Source organism: Tachyglossus aculeatus, chromosome 17 (genome assembly GCF_015852505.1).
Source record: "Tachyglossus aculeatus isolate mTacAcu1 chromosome 17, mTacAcu1.pri, whole genome shotgun sequence".
NCBI lineage: Eukaryota > Metazoa > Chordata > Mammalia > Monotremata > Tachyglossidae > Tachyglossus > Tachyglossus aculeatus.
Genome location: NC_052082.1, coordinates 33,673,400 through 33,694,940, shown reverse-complemented (window position 1 = coordinate 33,694,940; position 21,541 = coordinate 33,673,400). Strand labels below are relative to the sequence as shown.

Sequence of the window (21,541 nt, the reverse complement as noted above, 5' to 3'; positions counted from 1 at the left end):
GGCAACATATAGAGACAGTCCCTACCCAACAGTGGGCTCACAGTCTAAAAGGGGGAGACGGAGAACGAAACTGAACGTGCTAACAAAATAAAATAAATAGAATAGATATGTACAAGTAAAATAAATAAATAAATAGAGTAATAAATATGTACAGACATATATACATATATACAGGTGCTGTGGGGAAGGGAAGGAGGTAAGATGGGCTGGATGGAGAGGGGCACATAGTAAGTCCTTAACAATGACCACAATTGGCATTTTTTATTAACTTTCATTAACTTTTGTATAGTTGAACCACAGATTGTGAATTCTTAAGACACAATTTTTAATACTCTAATAGTTTTTTAATTATAGTGGGTTTTCTTTGCTTTTACAGGCATTAGAATCGTTTCCAACTTCCTCTGCAAATGGATTACTTGAAAACCTCGCCCATTGAAAGGTGGACTCCGCAACACAGTGCAATTCAGGCACCTTGCCAGGATGTCTCATTATCATCAAGAAGCGATGCCGGAGAGTTCTGGGAGAAGGAAAACAATGCCTTCCTAATGGACTATACTGAATCAATCAATCAATCGTATTTATGGAGCGCTTACTGTGTGCAGAGCACTTGGGAAGTCCAAGTTGGCAACATATAGAGATGGTCCCTACCCAACAGTGGGCTCACAGGCTAAAAGGGGGAGACGGAGAACGAAACCGAACGTACTAACAAAATAAAATAAATAGAATAGATATGTACAAGTAAAATAAATAAATAAATAGAGTAATAAATATGTACAAACATATATACAGGTGCTGTGGGGAAGGGAAGGAGGTACGATGGGGGGATGGAGAGGGGGATGAGGGGGAGAGGAAGGAAGGGGGATACCTTCCTCCCTAATGTACTATAGTGTCTATCTGCCTTCCCTATACTATCACCTCTTAAGGTCGCAACTGGAGAGTTTCCAGTCCTCTTCCAGTCTCGATTACGGGAGAAAGAGTCAAGCAGAGGCCTGTCCACTCCATTCCTAGCTCGGGCAGTGGCTAGCGAGTGGAAGGCCATCTGCTACAAGTCAAAACTCACCCATGCTGGGCAGCAATGGCATGGGAGAGAATCGAAGGTGGAGATCCATTTTCTTGCAAGGAAGGCGGCAATGCTAAACCACTTCTGTATTTTTACCAGGAAAACCCCAGGGATCCACTACCCGAACGATCGCAGATGGAGGTGGGGCGTTCCTGGAGAGATGGGTCCATGGCGTCGCTATGCATAAAGACAAGACAAAAAATGTACCATACTGACCATCTGCCTTCCTAATATACTATAGTATTCATTCCTTCATTCGTTCAATCGTATTTATTGAGCGCTTACTGTGTGCAGAGCAATGTACTAAGCACTTGGGAAGTCCAAGTTGGCAACACACAGAGACGGTCCCGACCCAACAGCGGGCTCACAGTCTAGAAGTGGGAGACAGAGAATAAAACAAAACATATTAACAAAATAAAATAAATAGAATAAATATGTACAAATAAAATAAATAGAGTAATAAATACGTGCAAACATATATACATGTATACAGGTGCTGCGGGGAGGGGAAGGAGGTAAGGCAGGGGGTTGGGGAGGGGGAGGAGGATATATAGTATATATCTTCCTTCCTAGAGTACTATACTGAATATTTACCTTCCTAACGTACAATAGTGCATATCCAATTATTGCACAGTACATTTGTTGGAAAAAGACCTTCGTGTTAATTTTCTAAATGACAGGGGAGCTTCTCCAGTGTCAGATAAATGATGAAAAGGAGTCCAGAAGCAGCTAAATATCTACTACTATATGTGGTTGATATATAGTAGGTGTTTAACAAATAATATAATAATAATGATAGTGCTAATCATAGAGAAGCACCGTGGCTTAGTGGAAAGAGCGCGGGCTTGGGAGTCAGAGGACGTGGGTTCTGATCCCGGCTCTGCCACTTGCCTGCTGTGTGACCTTGGGCAAGCCAACTAACTTCTCTGGGCCTCAGTTACCTCAGCTGTAAAATGGGGATTTAAGACTTTGAGCCCCATGTGGGTCAACCTGATTAGCTTATATCTACCCCAGCACTTAGAACAGTGCTTGGCACATAGTAAATGCTTAACAAATACCATAATCATCAATAATAATAATAACAGTTTGATAAAAAGCCTGCTTTGGAGATGAAACCCTTCCCCTCCCCACAGCACCTGTATATATGTATATATGTTTGTACATATTTATTACTCTATTTATTTTACTTGTACATATCCATTCTATTTATTTTCTTTTGTTAGTATGTTTGGTTTTGTCTCCGTCTCCCCCTTTTCGACTGTGAGCCCACTGTTGGGTAGGGACCGTCTCTATACGTTGCCAACTTGGACTTCCCAAGCGCTTAGTCCAGTGCTCTGCACACAGTAAGCGCTCAATAAATGCGATTGATGACGATGAAAAATTGAAGGACGAATCAGAAAAGATTTGTCAGAAAAGACTGTCCTTCAGTGGCATGTACTGAGTGGTTAGGGCGTATAATACAGCAGATTTGGTTGACGTGTTCCCCGCCCAAAATGAGAAGCAGGGTGGGCTAGTGGATAAAGTTTGGGCCTCGGAGTCAGAAAGACCCGGGTTCTAATTCCGGCTCCGCCACTTGTCTTCCTCTATTTCTCTAAACTTATTATTGTGGGCAGGGAATGTGTCCACCAATTCTGTCATATTGTACTCTCCCAACCACAGTGTTCGGCACACAGTTGGCGCTCACTAAATGCTCTCTATTGACCGGCAAGTCGCTTAACTTCTCTGTGACTCGGTTAACTCATCTGTAAAACGGAGGTTAAGACCGTGAGCCCCGTGTGGGGCACACACTGTCCAACCCAATTAGCACGGATCTACCTCGGCGTTTAGTGCAGTGCCTGGCACATAATAATCAATCGATCAATCAATCGTATTTATTGAGTGCTTACTGTGTGCAGAGCACTGGACTAAGCGCTTGGGAAGTCCAAGTTGGCAACATATAGAGACAGTCCCTACCCAACAGCGGGCTCGCAGTCTAAAAGGGGGAGACGGAGAACAAAACATACTAACAAAATAAAATAAATAGAATAGATATGGACAAGCAAAATAGAGTAATAAATATGTACAAGCATATATACAGGTGCTGTGGGGAAGGGCACTCAACCAATACCATTAAAAAATGAGCTCACAGTCTAGAGGGTGAGACAGACATTAGCGCAATAAATAATTTATAGAAATGTACTGAAATGAAGGTGGTGCGGAGACCAAGTGCCGGAAGAGTATAAATCCGAGCGCATACACAAGGCCGAAGGGAAAGGGAAAAGCAAGAACAAATACCCCGTGGTCCCGTGTCGTTCGGTTTCTGGTAATAGAGAAGTCAATGATCCCATAGTATTTACTGTGTGCCTATTGAATACACAGCGCTGTAATATTTGGAAGAGTCCATCCGAAGCAGAACACGCATTCTCCGCCTCCAAGGATCTCGAGATCTAATAATAGGAGAGGGAATACGGACCGAAATGCTTCGTAAACAGCGGGAACAGGAAGAAGAAAAGGGTAGAGCGAGTAGAGCAAGTATTTCAGGATGAAATAGCTGAGTAAATAATTGAATATATAATTGAAAACAGGTGTATCCTGATACACCTGGGTGATGGTTTTTTTAGTCCAGGGAGTTGTGTCATGAATGGTTGCCTTGTGGGGCATGTTTTTCCAAAGCAAATAGTAAGGATCATTTCCAGAACCCTGACTTTATGGCTGGGCGCTCACAAGTAAGTAAAACTGACCTTATAAATTCCCCTCCTTCCACCCCACTCCTTCCCCAACTTTTCCTCGCCTCCGTAAGCCGGAATGAACGATTGTGGGATGCACCACAATGTAATGGAAAGAGCGTAAGTCTGGGAATCAGAGGGCCTGAGTTTTATTCCTACCACCGCCGCTTGCCTGTTGGGTGACCTCGGTCGAGTTGCTTCACTTCTCCGTGCCTCAGTTTCCTCAACTGGAAAGTGGGGATTCACTGGGTGACCTCGGTCAAGTCGCTTCACTTCTCCGTGCCTCAGTTTCCTCAACTGGAAAGTGGGGATTCAATACCTGTCCTCCCTCCTACTTAGACAGAGAGCCCCATGTGGGACAGGGACTGTGTCGGAGCTAATTAACTGGTATCGTCCCCAGCACTTAGAACAGAAAAGCAGTGTGGTCTAGTGGATAGAATAAAGGGGACTGGGAATCAGAAGGACCTTAGTACAGTGCTCTGCGCATAGTAAGCGCTCAATAAATACGATTGAATGAATAATCCCCACTCCGCCAGGTTAGAGCCAGTCCCTGTCCCACACAGGGCTCACAATCTAGGAAAATGATGGTACTGATTAAGTGCTTACTACGTACCAAGCACTGCTCTAAGCACTGGGGTAGATACAAGGTATTCAGCTTACCCCACTTAGGGCTCACATAAAATCCCCATTTTACAGATGAGGCACAGAGAAGTTAAGTGACTTGCCCGAAGTCACCGAGCTGACAAGTGGCAGAGCCGGGATTAGAACTCACGACCTCCGATTACGTCTAGCACGTAATAATAATAATAATAACGGTGCTTATTAAGTGCTTACTATGTGCCGAGCACTGTTCTAAGTGCGGGGTTAGATACAAGGTGACCACGTGGGGCACACAGTCTTAATTCCCATTTTACAGATGAGGGAACTGAGGCACAGAGAAGTTAAAGTGACCTGCCCAAAGTCACACAGCTGACAAGTGGTAAGGTCGGGATTTGAACCCATGACCTCTGGCTCCCTAGCCCGTGCTCTTTCCACTGAGCCGCACTGCTTCTCAAACGGTACTTCTCACATAGTGCTTAACAAATGCCACTAAGAAATAAAATTGCGCTAATTATGTAAGGGCCACTTGAAACGGGGTCTGTACCCTCAAGCGTCATTTGTAATGGTTTGCATCCGTAAGGGTCACTTGTAACTGTCTTTCTAGACGGTGAGCCCACTGTTGGGTGTTGTGCGAAGCGCTGTTCTAAGCGCTGGGGAGGTTACAAGGTGATCAGGTTGTCCCACATGGGGCTCACAGTCTTCATCCCCATTTTACAGATGAGGTAACGGAGGCTCGGAGAAGTTAAGTGACTTGCCCAAGGTCACACAGCAGATGTGGTGGAGCCGGCATTCGAACCCATGACCTCTGACTCCAAAGCCCGGGCTCTTTCCACTAAGCCATGCTGCCGTTACCTCATCTGTAAAATGGGGATTAAAATTGTGAGCCCCATGTGGGACAGGGACTAATTAAGTTGTAACTTTAGACTGTAAGTGCGTTCTCTAGACCGTAAATTCCTTATGGGCAGGGAATGTGCCCAATAATTCTGTTCCCAAGTGCTTAGTATATAGCCCTGCGTGTAGTAAATGCTCAGTAAGTACCACTGATGGGTTGAATGACTGTATCTACCTAGTGCTTAGAAGAGTGTTTGACACACAGTAAGCGCTTAACAAATGTCTTGAGTTGTCTTATGCCGTCATTTCCAATCCATAGCGACACCATGAACACATCTATCCCCGAACCCCCCACCTCCATTTGCAACCGTTCTGGTAGTGTATCTATCATCATCATCATCAATCGCATTTATTGAGCGCTTACTGTGTGCAGAGCACTGTACTAAGCGCTCGGGAAGTACAAGTTGGCAACATATAGAGACAGTCCCTACCCAACAGTGGGCTCGCAGTCTAGAAGGGGGAGACAGAGGACAAAACCAAACCTATCAACAAAACAAAATAAATAGAATAGATATGTACAAGTAAAATAAATAGAGTAATAAATTTAGAGTAATAAATACGTCCAAACATAAAAATGCAGAAGTGGTTTACCACTGCCTCCTTGCACCAAGTAAACTTGAGTCGGTGCTCTCCCACACCGCTGCCGCCCAGCAAAGGGTGAGTTTTTACTTGTAGCATCATCATCAATTGTACTTATTGAGCGCTTACCATGTGCAGAGCACTGTACTAAGCGCTTGGGAAGTACAAGTTGGCAACATATAGAGACAGTCCCTACCCAACAGTCTAAAAGAGTGGCTCACTAGCCACCGCCCAAGCTAGGAATGGAAAAGGGAGGCCTCCGCTTGACTCTCCCTCTTGTAGTCGAGACTGGTAGAGTATTGGAAACTCTCCAGGTGTGACCCTGAGAGGGGGTTTAACAATACCATAAAAAAAAGAAAAGCTGGAGTGATTTTGAGAAGCCGATGCTTGATGCTTTCCATTTGACCAGCGAGACAGTTGACACAGTCCTCGGGGGTAAAGAAGAGATTTGGGCGGCGAGGTTGGGGGGTAAATGCAGGGAGAAGTTAAAGGTTTGGAATAGTTGGAAAGAGTTGTGAGATTGAAGATAAGCGACGGAGGAATAGCAGAGTCGACGGGCAGAAGAGAGAACCTTGGAGGTGTTTACATAATTTTTAGCAATTATGCTAAAAATAGCATCAACAGGAAATGAGAAAAGTTTTAAAAGACATGACTAGGCCGAACCGCGGTTAGAAGGGGAACAAATGTGCTGAAGGTATGTGGTGAGGAAGAAATCACGCTCCTTTACGGGTAAATCGGCCAATCGAATGATCTTAAGATCGTAATTACGGCGTTTGTCAAGCGCTTATTACGTGCCAGACATTGTACTAAGATGGGAAGAAAGGTTAACTCGTTCCGTAGCCTAAATGCAGCACGATTGTTTGCTGCCTGGCAAGTAGCTAGGGAAAATTTATGTCCGGATCTAATTCTTCCTTTCAAAGGGGCCAATAATGATTGCAGCCTACTGCTAGGAAGTGAGCTTTAGGGAGATAAGATTCAAGCGCTTAGTACAGTGCTCTGCACACCGTAAGTGCTCACTAAATACGATTGATGATTGATGATTCAGGGAAAGAACTTAAAATTGATCGCTTTAATTATCTGCAGAAACTGGTGGTGTTAACTGGATGGTGAGCCCAGTGAATCTGTTGCTCACATCTGTTGCCAGGTGGATCGGATTATCCTGAGGTTCCCAAAAGGAGCCTTGGTAACCATGACAATTTGGGGAGGGCGGGGAAAGAAATAGGATGGGCTAGTGGATATGGCACGGCAGGAAAAAGGCCTTGGGTTCTAATCCCGGCTCCTCCACTTGTAGCCATGCCCTGCTCCTGGGCGCCTACAGTCAGTCAATCAATCAATCAATCAATCATATTTATTGAGCGCTTACTGTGTGCAGAGCACTGTACTAAGCGCTTGGGAAGTCCAAGTCGGCAACATATAGAGACGGTCCCTACCCAACAGTGAGCTCACAGTCTAGAAGGGGGAGACAGACAACAAAATAAAACATATTAACAAAACAAAATAAATAGAATGATATGTACAAGTAAAATAAATAGAGTAATAAATTTCGAGTAATAAATACATGCAAACATATTTTTGACAAACAGGCCAAGTGGAATTAGCTGGCCACCCCCAGGAGCCGTACTCTTGTTATGTTCAACTTCCATATGAAGGGGTGCGACGTCCACCCTTTTAAAGAGGGCAGGAAAATGGGGAAAGATACATCCTCCCCAGAAAATGAGTTGCTCAGCTCCAGACCTGTCCTATTTTAGCCCTTCCCTTTTCTGACTAGCAGCTTATACATGTACATATACATATATACAGGTGCTGTGGGGAAGGGAAGGAGGTAAGATGGGAGGGATGGAGAGGGGGACGAGGGGGAGAGGAAGGAAGGGGCTCAGTCTGGGAAGGCCTCCTGGAGGAGGTGAGCTCTCAGTAGGGCCTTGAAGGGAGGAAGAGAGCTAGTTTGGCAGGTGGGCAGAGGGAGGGCATTCCAGGCCCGGGGGAGGACGTGGGCCGGGGGTCGACGGCGAGACAGGCAAGAACGAGGTCTAGAGAGGGAGACAGATATTCAAATCAATTATTTAGATATCTACGTCAGCGCTGTGGGCTAAGCATCGGTTGACTATCAGAAGCTCAAAGGGCACAAATCCAAGAGCGAGCGAGGGAGACGCAGGAGGGAGAGGGGATAGGGGATATGAGGGCTCTCTTCTCTGCAATCTCTTACTTTCCCCAGCCTTCTGGACATTTCTATTTGACCTCCTCACTGTTCCTCCATCTCCCCTGTCTTGCCGCCAACCCCTTGCTCACGTCCGGCCTCTGGCCTCAAACGTCCTCCCTCCTCAAATCCGACAGATGATGACTCTCCCCCATTTCAAAGCCCCATCTGAAGGCACATCTCCTCCAAGAAGCCTTCCCAGACGAAGCCCCACTTTTCTTCATCTCCCACTCCCTTCTGCATCACCCTGACTTGCTCTCTTTACTCATCCCCTCTCCCAGCCCCACAGCACTCAGTCAATCAATCAATCAATCAATCAATCATATTTATTGAGTGCTTACTGTGTGCAGAGCACTGTACTAAGTGCTTGGGAAGTCCAAGTTGGCAACATATAGAGACGGTCCCTACCCAACAGTGGGCTCACAGTCTAGTAGGGGGAGACAGAGAACAAAACCAAACATACTAACAAAACAAAATAAATAGAATAGATATGTACAAGTAAAATAAATAGAGTAATAAATTTCGAGTAATAAATACGTAGAAACATATTTTTGACGAACAGGCCAAGTGGAATTAGCTGCCCCCCCCCCAGGAGCTGTACTCTTGTTATGTTCAACTTCCATATGAAGGGGGGGCGACGTCCACCCTTTAAAAGAGGGCAGGAAAATGGGAAAGATGCATCCTCCCCAGAAAACGAGTTGCTCAGCTCCAGACCTGTCATCATCATCATCATCAGTCGTATTTATTGAGCGCTTACTGTGTGCAGAGCACTGGACTAAGCGCTTGGGAAGGACAAGTTGGCAACATATAGAGACAGTCCCTACCCAACAGTGGGCTCACAGTCTAGAATGGGGAGACAGAGAACAGAACCAAACAGACTAACAAAATAAAATAAATAGAATAGATATGTACAAGTAAAATAAATAAATAAATAGAGTAATATATATGTACAAACATATATACATATATACAGGTGCTGTGGGGAAGGGAGGGAGGTAAGACAGTGCGGGGGGATGTCCTATTTTAGCCCTTCCCTTTTCTGACTAGCACCCTTTTATTAGGGTGCATATTGTTGGTATGTTTGGTTTTGTTGTCTGTCTCCCCCTTTTAGACTGTGAGCCCGCTGTTGGGTAGGGACTGTCTCTAGATGTTGCCAACTTGGACTTCCCAAGCGCTTAGTACAGTGCTCTGCACACAGTAAGCGCTCAATAAATACAACTGATTGATTAGGGGGTGTTTCCAGGGCAATAGAGGAAGTAAAGAGAAGCCGCACTGTAATATAGTTTGCACTGCTCAAAGCAAACCTTCCTTTGACATCCTGGATGGTTTTGTTGTTGTTGTTAGTTAATGGTACCTAGAAAGCACTTACTATGTGCTAAGCTTTACAGTAGATACAAGATAATTGGGTTGGACATAGTCCCTGTCCTAAATGAGGGCTCTGTAAGAGGGAGGAGGATTTCATCCCCATTTTATAGATAAGGTAAATAAAGCACAGAGGGGTTACTCATGGACTTACTCATGGGCAGAGAAGCAGCTCCCCTAGATGTTCGCGAATTGATTTTTTTTCCATTTGTTAAATCTTCCCGGGGATTAATCGTGTTTAATAGTTCTAAGCTCAATGTGACCCTACTGGGAATGGAAATAATTCTTGGGTGTAGTAACTTGGAGAGTAGCATTTTATTTCCTCACTCTTGGAATAATCTAAAATGAAAGAACAATACTAAGCTGCGATATCTACAGTTTACTTAAATGCAAACCTTTCTTGTAATTCTGGCTTCCTTTCTTAGTGCTTTTCATCAGAAACCATTCTATAATTAAGCTTCCTTTTGAGGAAGGATATATATGATGTCCATCTTTAAATCCGATTTATAAATGGGAAAATGAAATCACGTAAAGACTTAAGGGGCTTCCCCAAGCGTACAACCAAAATTCACAGGAGAGCAGGGCATAAAATTTGGTCTTTCGGTCTCCTCTTGGTCTCAAAGTCTTTATTAAAATTTGAGCTGGAAATCCAGCCTGTTGAATCATCATCATCATCATCAATCGTATTTATTGAGCGCTCACTATGTGCAGAGCACTGTACTGAGCGCTTGGGAAGTACAAATTGGCAACATATAATGAATGATCTCTTAAGAATAGTTACAGACCTTATTTACTTTCTATTGGGAGAGGTGTAGCGTTATGGAGTCCTTAACATCTGCACCTTATCATTGGGACAGATGTTGGACCCTGGGCAAGTCATTTTACTTCCCTGGGCTTCAGTTACCTCATCTGTAAAATGTGGATTCATTCATTCATTCAATCATATTTATTGAGCGCTTACTGTGTGCAGAGCACTGTACTAAGCGCTTGGGAAGTACAAGTTGGCAACATCTAGAGACAGTCCCTACCCAACAGTGGGCTCACAGTCTAGAAGACCGGATTAAAACTGTGAGTGCTATGCGGGACAGGGACCGTGTCCAAGTCGATTACCTTGTAGGGACCGTCTCTATATGTTGCCAATTTGTACTTCCCAAGCGCTTAGTACAGTGTTCTGCACACAGTAAGCGCTCAATAAATACAATTGATGATGATGATGATCTCCCCCAGCACTTAGTACAATGCCTGGCACAAATGAAGTGCTTAATGAAAATCACAATTAATATTATTATTATCACTGGGAACAGCATAGCCTAATGGAAAGAGCCCAGGCCTAAGAGTCAGAGGACCTGCTTCCTAATCCCGGCTCCTCCACTTGTCTGCTGTGTGACCTTGGGCAAGTCACTTCTCTGGGCCTCAGTTCCCTCATCTGCACAACAGGGATTCGATACCTGTGTTCCCTCTAACTTAGAATGTAAGCCCAATAGATAATAGTATTAACAATGACGGCATTTGTTAAGCGCTTACTATGTGCAAAGCACTGTTCTAAGCTCTGGGGAGGATACAAGGTGATCAGGTTGTCCCACTTGGGGTTCACAGTCTTAATCCCCATTTTAGAGATGAGGGAACTGAGGCCCAGAGAAGTGAAGTGACTTGCCCAAAGTCACACAGCTGACAATTGGCAGAGTCGGGATTTGAACCCATATAATAAATAAAATATAATAAGTAAAATATAATATCAATAAATATTAATATAAATATAACCCAGGTTGAGGTCACAAGACTGGCCCACCGTCTCTCCCCTCTTATTATTCAGAGTGCCACAAGCCAGCTCCCTTCACCTCTTCTTTTTTTTAAAAAATGGTATTTGTTAAGCGCTTACTATGATTGATCGACTGATTGATTTTATCATGGCCAGGTTTTCCCCTCTACCTTAGGAAAAAGGTAAGGCTCCTTTTTCCTTTTTCTTTTCTTCTTACTACAACATCCACCTTTTAAAACGATTGTACCCGTGTATCTTCGATTAAAAGCAAGATTGTTTTCTGCTGTGAATGCCAAACAACGAAAAGGAACCCTTTGAACTCCTTTAATGGCTTTTTTGGCTCTCGAAGACGGCGGATGGCTTAGCATATGAAGTGAGATGACTCGGGAGAACCTGTTTTTACTGCCTCCAAGCCCAAAATGTGAGTTTAAAATCTAATTACATCCCTATCCATCCACCAACCTCAGACCCAGCAACACATGCTATTGCTGTGAAGTAGTCACTGGCTGCCCCAAGTCTAGGAGCTGTTCAGAAGGGATATGCATTTCTGCATTTTCTGGGAGTCTTGGAAATGAGCTGTTAACACATTGTCCCCACACCCAAAGATTGTGAAGTCACCTTGCATCCTAATCATTGGCAATTGAAAGGACACCCTGGATTTATAATGATAATAATAATAATAATAATAATGGCATTTATTAAGCGCTTACTATGTGCAAGGCACTGTTCTAAGCGTTGGGGAGGCTACAAGGTGATCAGGTTGTCCCACTGGGGCCTCACAGTTTTAATCCCCATTTTACAGATGAGATAACTGAGGCACGGAAAAGTTAATCAATCAATCAATCAATCGCATTTATTGAGCACTTACTGTGTGCAGAGCACTGTACTAAGCGCTTGGGAAGTCCAAGTTGGCAACATATAGAGACGGTCCCTACCCAACAGCGGGCTTACAGTCTAAAAGGGGGAGACAGAGAACAAAACCAAACATATTAACAAAATAAAATAAATAGAATAGATATGTACAAGTAAAATAAATAGAGTAATAAATATGTACAAACATATATACATGCATACAAGTGCTGTGGGGAAGGGAAGGAGGTAAGGCATGGGGGTGGAGAGGGGGAGGACGGGGAGAGGAAGGAGGGGGCTCAGTCTGGGAAGGCCTCCTGGAGGAAGTGAGCTCTCAGTAGATTAATCAATCAATCAATCAATCAATCGTATTTATTGAGTGCTTACTGTGTGCAGAGCACTGTACTAAGAGCTTGGGAAGTATAAGTTGGCTAAGTGACGCCCAAAGTCACACAGCTGACAGCTGGCGGAGCCGGGATTTGAACCCATGACCTCTGACTCCAAAGCCCGGGCTCTGTCCACTGAGCCACGCTGCTTCTCTGTCCGCTGTGTGACCTTAGGCAAGTCGTTCAATGTCTCTGGGCCTCAGTTCCCTCACCTGTAAAATGGGGATTAAGACTGTGAGGCCTAAGTGGGACGGGGATTATGTCCAACCTGATTAGCTTGCGTCTACCCTACCGCTTAGCACAGTACTTGGCACAGAGTAAGCACTTAACAAATACCACAATTATGAGAGGCAGCGTGACTCAGTGGAAAGAGCCTGGGCTTTGGCGTCAGAGGTCAGGGGTTCGAATTCCGGCTCCGCCGCACGTCTGCTGTGTGACCTTGGGCAAGTCACTTCACTTCTCTGGGCCTCAGTTACCTCATCTGTAAAATGAGAATTAAGACGGGGAGCCCCCCGTGGGACAACCTGATCCCCTTGTAACCTCCCCAGCACTTAGAACAGTGCTTTGCACATAGGAAGCGCTTAATATTTTTATTTTAAAATAATATAATAAATACATAAATTATTTTATTATTATTATCATTACTAGATTGCCAGGTAGCATGTAATGGGGAGACTGTACCTCCTTTTCTTTTCCCCTCTCCTTTCCCCTCACTCCTATGCCACCCACTTGTCCTTCTTATCCACAGGGCCCAGTTCTCCCAGTTAATCACTGGAGAGCCAGCCTGGAACCAGTCAGATGGCTTCTAGGGCCTTCCCTCTTTCTGTCCAACAGACAATTACTCTCCCCACCTTCAAAGCCTTATTGAAGGCATATTTCCTCCATATTTCCTCCAATTTCCTCTTTTCCCACTCCCTTCTGCACCACCCTTGCCCTTAGATTTGCACCCTTTATTCACCCCTCCCTCAGCCCGAGAGCATTTACGTCGATACCCGCTGTTGGGTAGGGACCGTCTCTCTATCAATCAATCAATCAATCAATCAATCGTATTTATTGAGCGCTTACTGTGTGCAGAGCACTGGACTAAACACTTGGGAAGTCCAAGTTGGCAACTTATAGAGACGGTCCCTACCCAACAGCGGGCTCACAGTCTAGAAGGGGGAGACGGAGAACCAAACCAAACATATTAACAAAATAAAATCAATAGAATAGATATGTACAAGTAAAATAAATAAATAAATAAATAGAATAATAAATCTGTACAAACGTATTTACATATATACAGGTCTCTATATATTGCCTTTATATATTGCCAGAGAAGCAGTGTGGCTCAGTGAAAAGAGCACGGGCTTTGGAGTCAGAGGTCATGGGTTCGAATTCCGGCTCCGCCACATGTCTGCTGTGTAAACTTGGGCAAGTCACTTAACTTCTCTGAGCCTCAGTTACCTCATCTGTAAAATGGGGATTAAGACTGTGAGCCCCACGTGAGACAACCTGATCACTCTGTATCCTCCAAGTGCTTAGAACAGTGCTTTGCACATAGTAAGCGCTTAACAAATGCCAACATTATTATTATTGCCAACTTGTACTTCCCAAGTGCTTAGTACAGTGCTCTGCACACAGTAAGCGCTCGATAAATACGATTGAATGAATGAATGAATATCTGAAGCTTAATGTATATTAGTGTCTGCCTCCACCTCTAGACTTTAAACTTAAACTTAAACTTTAGACTGTGAGCCCACTGTTGGTTAGGGACTGTCTCTATATGTTGCCAATTTGTACTTCCCAAGCGCTTAGTACAGTGCTGTGCACATAGTAAGCGCTCAATAAATACGATTGATGATGAATGAATATCTGAAGGTTAATGTATATTAGTGTCTGCCTCCCCCTCTAGACTTTAAACTTATTATGGGCAGGGAATGTGCCTTACCACTCTATGGCACTGTACTGTAGACTGCTCTGCACACAGCTCTATTATTAGTAATATTATTACTAATAGTAACACTAATCACTAATTACTAACAGTAACAATATTACTATTATTAGTAATAATAATAATAATTGCGGTATTTGTTAAGCGTTTACTATGCGACAGGCACTGTCTTAAGCACGGGGGGGGGAATACAAGCAAATTGGGTTGGACACAGTCCCTGTCCCACATGGGGCTCACAGTCTTAATCCCCATTTTACAGATGAATAACTGAGGCACAGAGAGGGTTTTTTTTTAGCATTTATTAAGCGCTTGCTCCTGTCTGCTGTGTGACCTTGGGCAAGTCGCTTCACTTCCTCTGAGTCTCAGCGACCTCAGCTGGAAAATGGGGATTGAAACCGTGAGCCCTGTAATAATGACTGCGTTTGTTAAGCGCTTACTATGTGCCAAGCGCTGTTCTAAGCGCTGGGATAGATGCAGTCAATCAGTCAAGCGCTGGGGAGGTTGCAAGGTGATCAGGTTGTCCCACGGGGGGCTCGCAGTCTTCATCCCCATTGGACAGATGAGGGAACTGAGGCCCAGAGAAGTGAAGTAACTGGCCCAAGGTCACACAGCAGACATGTGGGGGAGGCGGGATAGTAAGCTCATGCCTGTTCACCCTTCCTTAAGACATGAAGGTCATTCTAAGGCCGAAGGGAAAAGGAGGAACGAAGTATATATGTATAACCTGTATATATGTATATATGTTTGTACGTATTTTTTACTCGTTATTTATATTAATATATATATTATAGTAATATATATATAATAAAATATAATATATAATATATATAATATATAATATATAACATATAATATATAATAATAATATATCATAATAACATAATAATTATATATAATTATAAAATTAATTATAAAATATAATTATATATAATATAAAATATAAAATAAATATAATATAAAATAAAATTATAAAATTATAAAATAAAATAATTATAAAAAATAAATAATTATTAAATAATTATAATAATAATATAATATATATATAATATGATATAATATATATAATATATAATATATAATATATATAATATATATAATATATATATAATATAATAATAAAAATAATAATATATATATATAATAGATATAAATTATTTATTTATTTATTTATTTATTTATTTTGTACATATCTATTCTATTTATTTTATTTTGTTGGTATGTTTGGTTTTGTTCTCTGTCTCCCCCTTTTAGACTGTGAGCCCACTGTTGGGTAGGGACTGTCTCTATGTGTTGCCAATTTGTACTTCCCGAGAGCTTCGTACAGTGCTCTGCGCATAGTAAGCGCTCAATAAATACGATTGATGATGATGATGATAAGGAAGCCAAGTCTGTAAACACATGCCCGAGGGGGCCGGTGTACTTTTTAAAGCAGCCGAGGCCAAGAAGGAGACTTCTGAGATGGAACTGGTCTTGCAAAATGGCAAAAATAGTCATTCCTGCTATGATTTCCCAGTCTGGACACCACGTTTGGTCTCTGTCTCCCCCTTTCCGACTGTGAGCCCACTGTTGGGTAGGGACTGTCTCTATATGTTGTCAACTTGGACTTCCCAAGCGCTTAGTACAGAGCTCTGCACACCGTAAGCGCTCAATAAATACGATTGATTGATTGATTGATTGATCAGACTGAAGCAGAACCCTTCTCGTCCCCCTCTCCATCCCCCCATCTTACCTCCTTCCCTTCCCCACAGCACCTGTATATATGTATATATGTTTGTACATATTTATTACTCTATTTATTTATGTATTTATTTTACTTGTACCTATTCTATTTATTTTATTTTGTTAGTATGTTTGGTTTTGTTCTCCGTCTCCCCCGTTTAGACTGTGAGCCCACTGTTGGGTAGGGACTGTCTCTAGATGTTGCCGACTTGTGCTTCCCAAGCGCTTAGTGCAGTGCTCTGCACACAGTAAGCGCTTAATAAATATGATTGATTATGATGATGATGATGATGATTTATTTTACTTGTACATATCTATTCCATTTAGTTTCTATTGTTAGTATGTTTGGTTGTGTTCTCTGTCTCCCCCTTTTCGACTGTGAGCCCACTGTTGGGTAGGGACTGTCTCTATATGATGCCAGTTTGTACTTCCCAAGCGCTTAGTACAATGCTCTGCACACAGTAAGCACTCAATAAATATGATTGATGATGATGATGATGATGATTTATTTTACTTGTACATATCTATTCTATTTATTTTATTTTGTTACTATGTTTGGTTTTGTTCTCTGTCTCCCCCTTTTAGACTGTGAGCCCACTGTTGGGTAGGGACTGTCTCTATATGATGCCAATTTGTACTTCCCAAGCGCTTAGTACAGTGCTCTGCACAGAGTAAGCGCTCAATAAATATGATTGATGATGATGATGATGATTTATTTTACTTGTACATATCTATTCTATTTATTTTATTTAGTTAGTATGTTTGGTTTTGTTCTCTGTCTCCCCCTTTTAGACTGTGAGCCCACTGTTGGGTAGGGACTGTCTCTATGTGTTGCCGACTTGGACTTCCCAAGCGCTTAGTACAGTGCTCTGCACACCGTAAGCGCTCAATAAATACGATTGATTGATTGATTGATTGACTGTCTCTATATGTGCCAACTTGGACTTCCCAAGCACTTAGTCCAGTGCTCTGCACACCGTAAGCGCTCAATAAATACGACTGATGATGATGATGATGATTACAAAATGGAACCTACCCAGTTCAACATCATGGAAGGTGATTTTTGAGCATTTCCTGTGTGTGGAGCCATGTGTTAGCGTGTTTGGGATCATACAGTGCAACAGAGTTGGTAAACATGTTCCTTGCCCACAAGAGACAACAGTGGAACGGCCCCATCAGCTGTTGAGATATCTAGTCCGGCATGAACTGTCTCTATATGTTGCCAATTTGTACTTCCCAAGCGCTTAGTACAGTGCTCTGCACACAGTAAGCGCTCACTAAATACGATTGATGATAATGCAAACTGAATTTTTTTAAATGGCATTTGTTGAGTGCTTACTATGTGCCAGGCACTGTACTAAGCGCTGGGGTAGATACAGGATAATCGGCCTGGACACAGTCCCTGTCCCCCATGGGTTTCACCGTCTTCATCCCCATTTTAAGGAAGGGGGAACTGAGGCACAGAGAAGAGAAATGCCCAAGGTGATGCGGCAGAGAAGTGGCACGGCGGAGCGGAATTAGAACCCAGGTCCGTGCTGTATCCACTAGGTCATGCTGTTTCTCTAATGAGTTCTGGTGGTCGAAGGGTAGAGAAAAACAGAGAGGGATGCCCATTCCCGGGTAAACTAAATTAGTAATAATAATAATAATAATGGCATTTGTTAAGCGCTTACTATGTGCAAAGCATTGTTTTAAGTGCTCGGGGGATACAAGGTCACGAGGTTGTCCCACGTGGGGCTCACAGTCTTCATCCCCATTTTACAGATGAGGGAACCGAGGCCCAGAGAAGTGAAGTGACTTGCCCAAAGTCACACAGCTGACAAGTGGTGGAGCCGGGATTTGAACCCATGACCTCTGACTCCAAAGCCCGGGCTCTTTTCCACTGAGCCACGCTGCTTCTCCAACATTTGTTGAGTGCTTACTATGTGCCAGGCACTGTAGTAAACGCTGGGGTAGATACAGGATAATCGGCCCAGACGCAGTCCCTGTCCCCCATGGGTTTCACTGTCTTCATCCCCATTTTAAGGAAGGGGGAACTGAGGCACAGAGAAGAGAAATGCCCGAGGTGATGCGGCAGAGAAGTGGCACGGCGGAGCGGAATTAGAACCCAGGTCCGTGCTGTATCCACTAGGTCATGCTGTTCGGGTGGTCGAAGGGTAGAGAAAAACGGAGAGGGATGCCCATTCCCGGGTAAACTAAATTAATAATAATAATAATAATAATAATGGCATTTGTTAAGCGCTTACTATGTGCAAAACACTGTTCTAAGCGCTGGGGGGATACAAGGTGATCAGGCTGTCCCACCCGGGGCTCACAGTCTTAATCCCCATTCTACAGATGAGGGAACTGAGGCCCAGAGAAGTTAAGTGACTTTCCCAAAGTCGCACAGCTGACAGTCGGAGGACCCGGGATTTGAACCCATGACCTCGGACTCCAAAGCCCGGGCTCTTTCCAGTGAGCCACGCTGCTTCTCAAAATTAAGACAAACAAGACGTGATTTATCAATAAATCATATTTATTAAGCACTTCCTGGGTGCAGAGCACTGTATTAATCACTTGGGAGAACACAGTACGACCGAGTGGGTAGGCACATAGCCTGCCCACAGCGAGCTTACCGTCTAGAGAGAGCTACGGCCAATTTGTTGCCAATTTGTACTTCCCAAGCGCTTAGTACAGTGCTCTGCACATAGTAAGCGCTCAATAAATGCGATTGATGATGATTGATGATGATACGGCACTTTTCTTGCCGCAAATGGCCACCAAAACAGGGCTCAAGTTCTAGCCTTCCCCCCGATTATATGAGCCTCATCACTGGACACCCCATTTCAAGTCTTTCCTCTCTTAATAATAATAATAATAATAATGACGATGGCATTTATTAAGCGCTTACTACATGTAAAGCACTGTTCTAAGTGCTGGGGAGGTTACAAGGTGATCAGGTTGTCCCAAAGGGGGGCTCACAGTCTTAATCCCCATTTTACAGGTGAGGGAACTGAGGCACAGGGAATATTACTCTATTTATTTATTATTACTCTATTTATTTATTACTCTATTTATTTATTTATTTATTTTACTTGTACCTATCTATTCTATTTATTTTATTTTGTTAGTATGTTTGGTTTTGTTCTCGGTCTCCCCCTTTTAGACTGTGAGCCCACTGTTGGGTAGGGACTGTTTCTATATGTTGCCAATTTGTACTTCCCAAGCGCTTAGTACAGTGCTCTGCACATAATAAGCGCTCAATAAATATGATTGATTGATTAATAATAATAATGATGGTATTTGTTAAGCGCTTACTACGTGCCAAGCACTGTTCTGAGTGCTGGGGAGGTTCCGAGGTGATCAGGCTGTCCCAAAGTGGGGCTCCCAGTCTTCATCCCCATTTTCCAGATGAGGGAACTGAGGCTCAGAGAAGTGAAGTGACTTGCCCAAAGTCACACAGCTGACGGTCGGGGGAGCCGGGATTTGAACCCATGACCCCGGACTCCAAAGCCCGGGCTCTTGCCACTGAGCCACGCTGCTTCTCTCTGCAGAAACTTCCAGTAACAATCCATTTCCCTCTGGAGACCAGGGCGGCTGCCGCATCACGGACTGAGGTGGTGGTGTTGTCCACAGGTGATCTACATTAAGTAGAATCCCCTGAACGTTGGCTTCTAAGCTCCCTTCTTTTTATTTGCGTTCAGTACAGAGTCCTTCCCAACCTGCCTTTTCGGCTCCTTCAATCGACCCTTCTTATTGTGCCTCGCTTTGGCTTCGCCCTCCTCTGATTCCTTTTTCCAATCCTGCCCCTTTTGGTTTTTTTATAGCATTTTTTTAGGCGCTTACTACATGCCAGGCACTGAACTAGACCCTGGGGTAGATACAAGGCTGTCAGGTTGGACACAGTTCCTGTCCCACACGGGGCTCGCGGTCTTAATCCCCATTTTACAGATGAGGTAACTGAGGCGCAGAGAAGTGCAGGACTTACCCAGGATCACAGTGGAGGATTAGAACCCGGGTCCTTCCGACTCCCAAGGCCCTGCTGTATCCACGAGGCCCGCCCTTCAAATCTGCCAGACCACAGGACTCCCCATCTTTAAAAACTCCCCTGAATGTGAGCTCGTTGTGGGCAGGAATCTATTTGTTATTATATTATACTCTCCCGAGCGCTTAGTACAGTGCTTTGCACACAATAAGCGCTCAAGAAACACGATTGAATGCATGAATGAAATAATAATAATAATAATGGCATTTATTAAGCACTTACTATGTGCAAAGCACTGTTTTAAGCGCTGGGGAGGTTACAAGGTGATCAGGTTGTCCCATGGCGGGGGCTCACAGTCTTCACCCCCATTTTCCAGGTGAGGTAACTGAGGCCCAGAGAAGTCAAGTGACTTGCCTAAAGTCACACAGCTGAGAAGCAGCGTGGCTCAGTGGAAAAGAGCCCAGGCTTTGGAGTCAGAGGTCAGGGGTTCGAATCCTGGCTCCGCCACATGTCTGCTGTGTGACCTTGGGCAAGTCACTTCACTTCTCTGGGCCCTCAGTGACCTCATCTGGAAAACGGGGATGAAGACTGGGAGCCCCCCGTGGGACAACCTGATCCCCTTGGAACCTCCCCAGCGCTTAGAACAGTGCTTTGCACATAGTAAGCGCTTAATAAATGCCATCACCATCATCATTAATGGAGTACGTTGTGGGCAGGAATCTATTTGTGATTATATTGTACTCTCCCAAGCGCTTAGTACAGTGCTTTGCACACAATAAGCGCTCAAGAAATACGATTGAATGCATGAATGAAATAATAATAATAATAATGGCATTTATTAAGCGCTTACTTTGTGCAAAGCACTGTTTTTTAAGCGCTGGGGAGTTCACAAGGTGATCAGGTTGTCCCACTGGGGGGCTCACAGTCTTCACCCCCATTTTCCAGATGAGGTAACTGAGGCTCAGAGAAGTCAAGTGACTTGCCTAAAGTCACACAGCTGAGAAGCAGCGTGGCTCAGTGGAAAAGAGCCCGGGCTCTGGAGTCAGAGGTCAGGGGTTCGAACCCCGGCTCCTCCAATTGTCAGCTGTGTGACTTTGGGCAAGTCACTTCACTTCTCTGGGCCTCAGTTTACCTCAACTGTAAAATGAGAGTGAAGACTGCGAGCCCCAGCTGGGACAGGGAACCATGTCCGACCATGTCCAAGCGCTTAGTACAGTGCTCTGCACACAGTAAGCGCTCAATAAATACGATTGATGATGATTGACTTGTATCTACCCCGGCTCTTAGAACAGTGCTCGGCAGCTCACCTCCTCCAGGAAGCCTTCCCAGACTGAGCCCCCTTTTTCCTCTCCTCCTCCCAGTCCCCCCCACCCTACCTCCTTCCCCTCCCCACAGCACTTGTGTAGATTTGTACAGATTTATCACTCTATTTATTTTGCCAACTTGTACTTCCCAAGCGCTTAGTACAGTGCTCTGCACACAGTAAGCGCTCAATAAATACGATTGATTTTACTGGTACATATTTACTATTCCATTTATT

The 21,541-nt window shown here is 43.9% G+C and overlaps 1 protein-coding gene and 1 non-coding gene across 2 annotated transcripts in view; both read left to right on the top strand.

Annotated features, from left to right (window-relative positions):
- Positions 1–912: 912 nt before the first annotated feature.
- On the top strand, positions 913–1,050 carry LOC119939841. The gene has a single exon (XR_005454803.1). It is a non-coding gene; the product is annotated as a small nucleolar RNA SNORA7 (small nucleolar RNA).
- Positions 1,051–3,674: 2,624 nt separating this feature from the next.
- NDFIP2 (Nedd4 family interacting protein 2) overlaps positions 3,675–21,541 on the top strand; it is a 132,069-nt gene continuing 114,202 nt past the window's right edge. Inside the window, exon 1 of the mRNA XM_038759258.1 lies at positions 3,675–3,765. Within this exon, the coding sequence (XP_038615186.1) occupies positions 3,748–3,765 (18 nt within the window). The 5' untranslated portion in view covers positions 3,675–3,747. The remainder of the gene's footprint in view (positions 3,766–21,541) is intronic.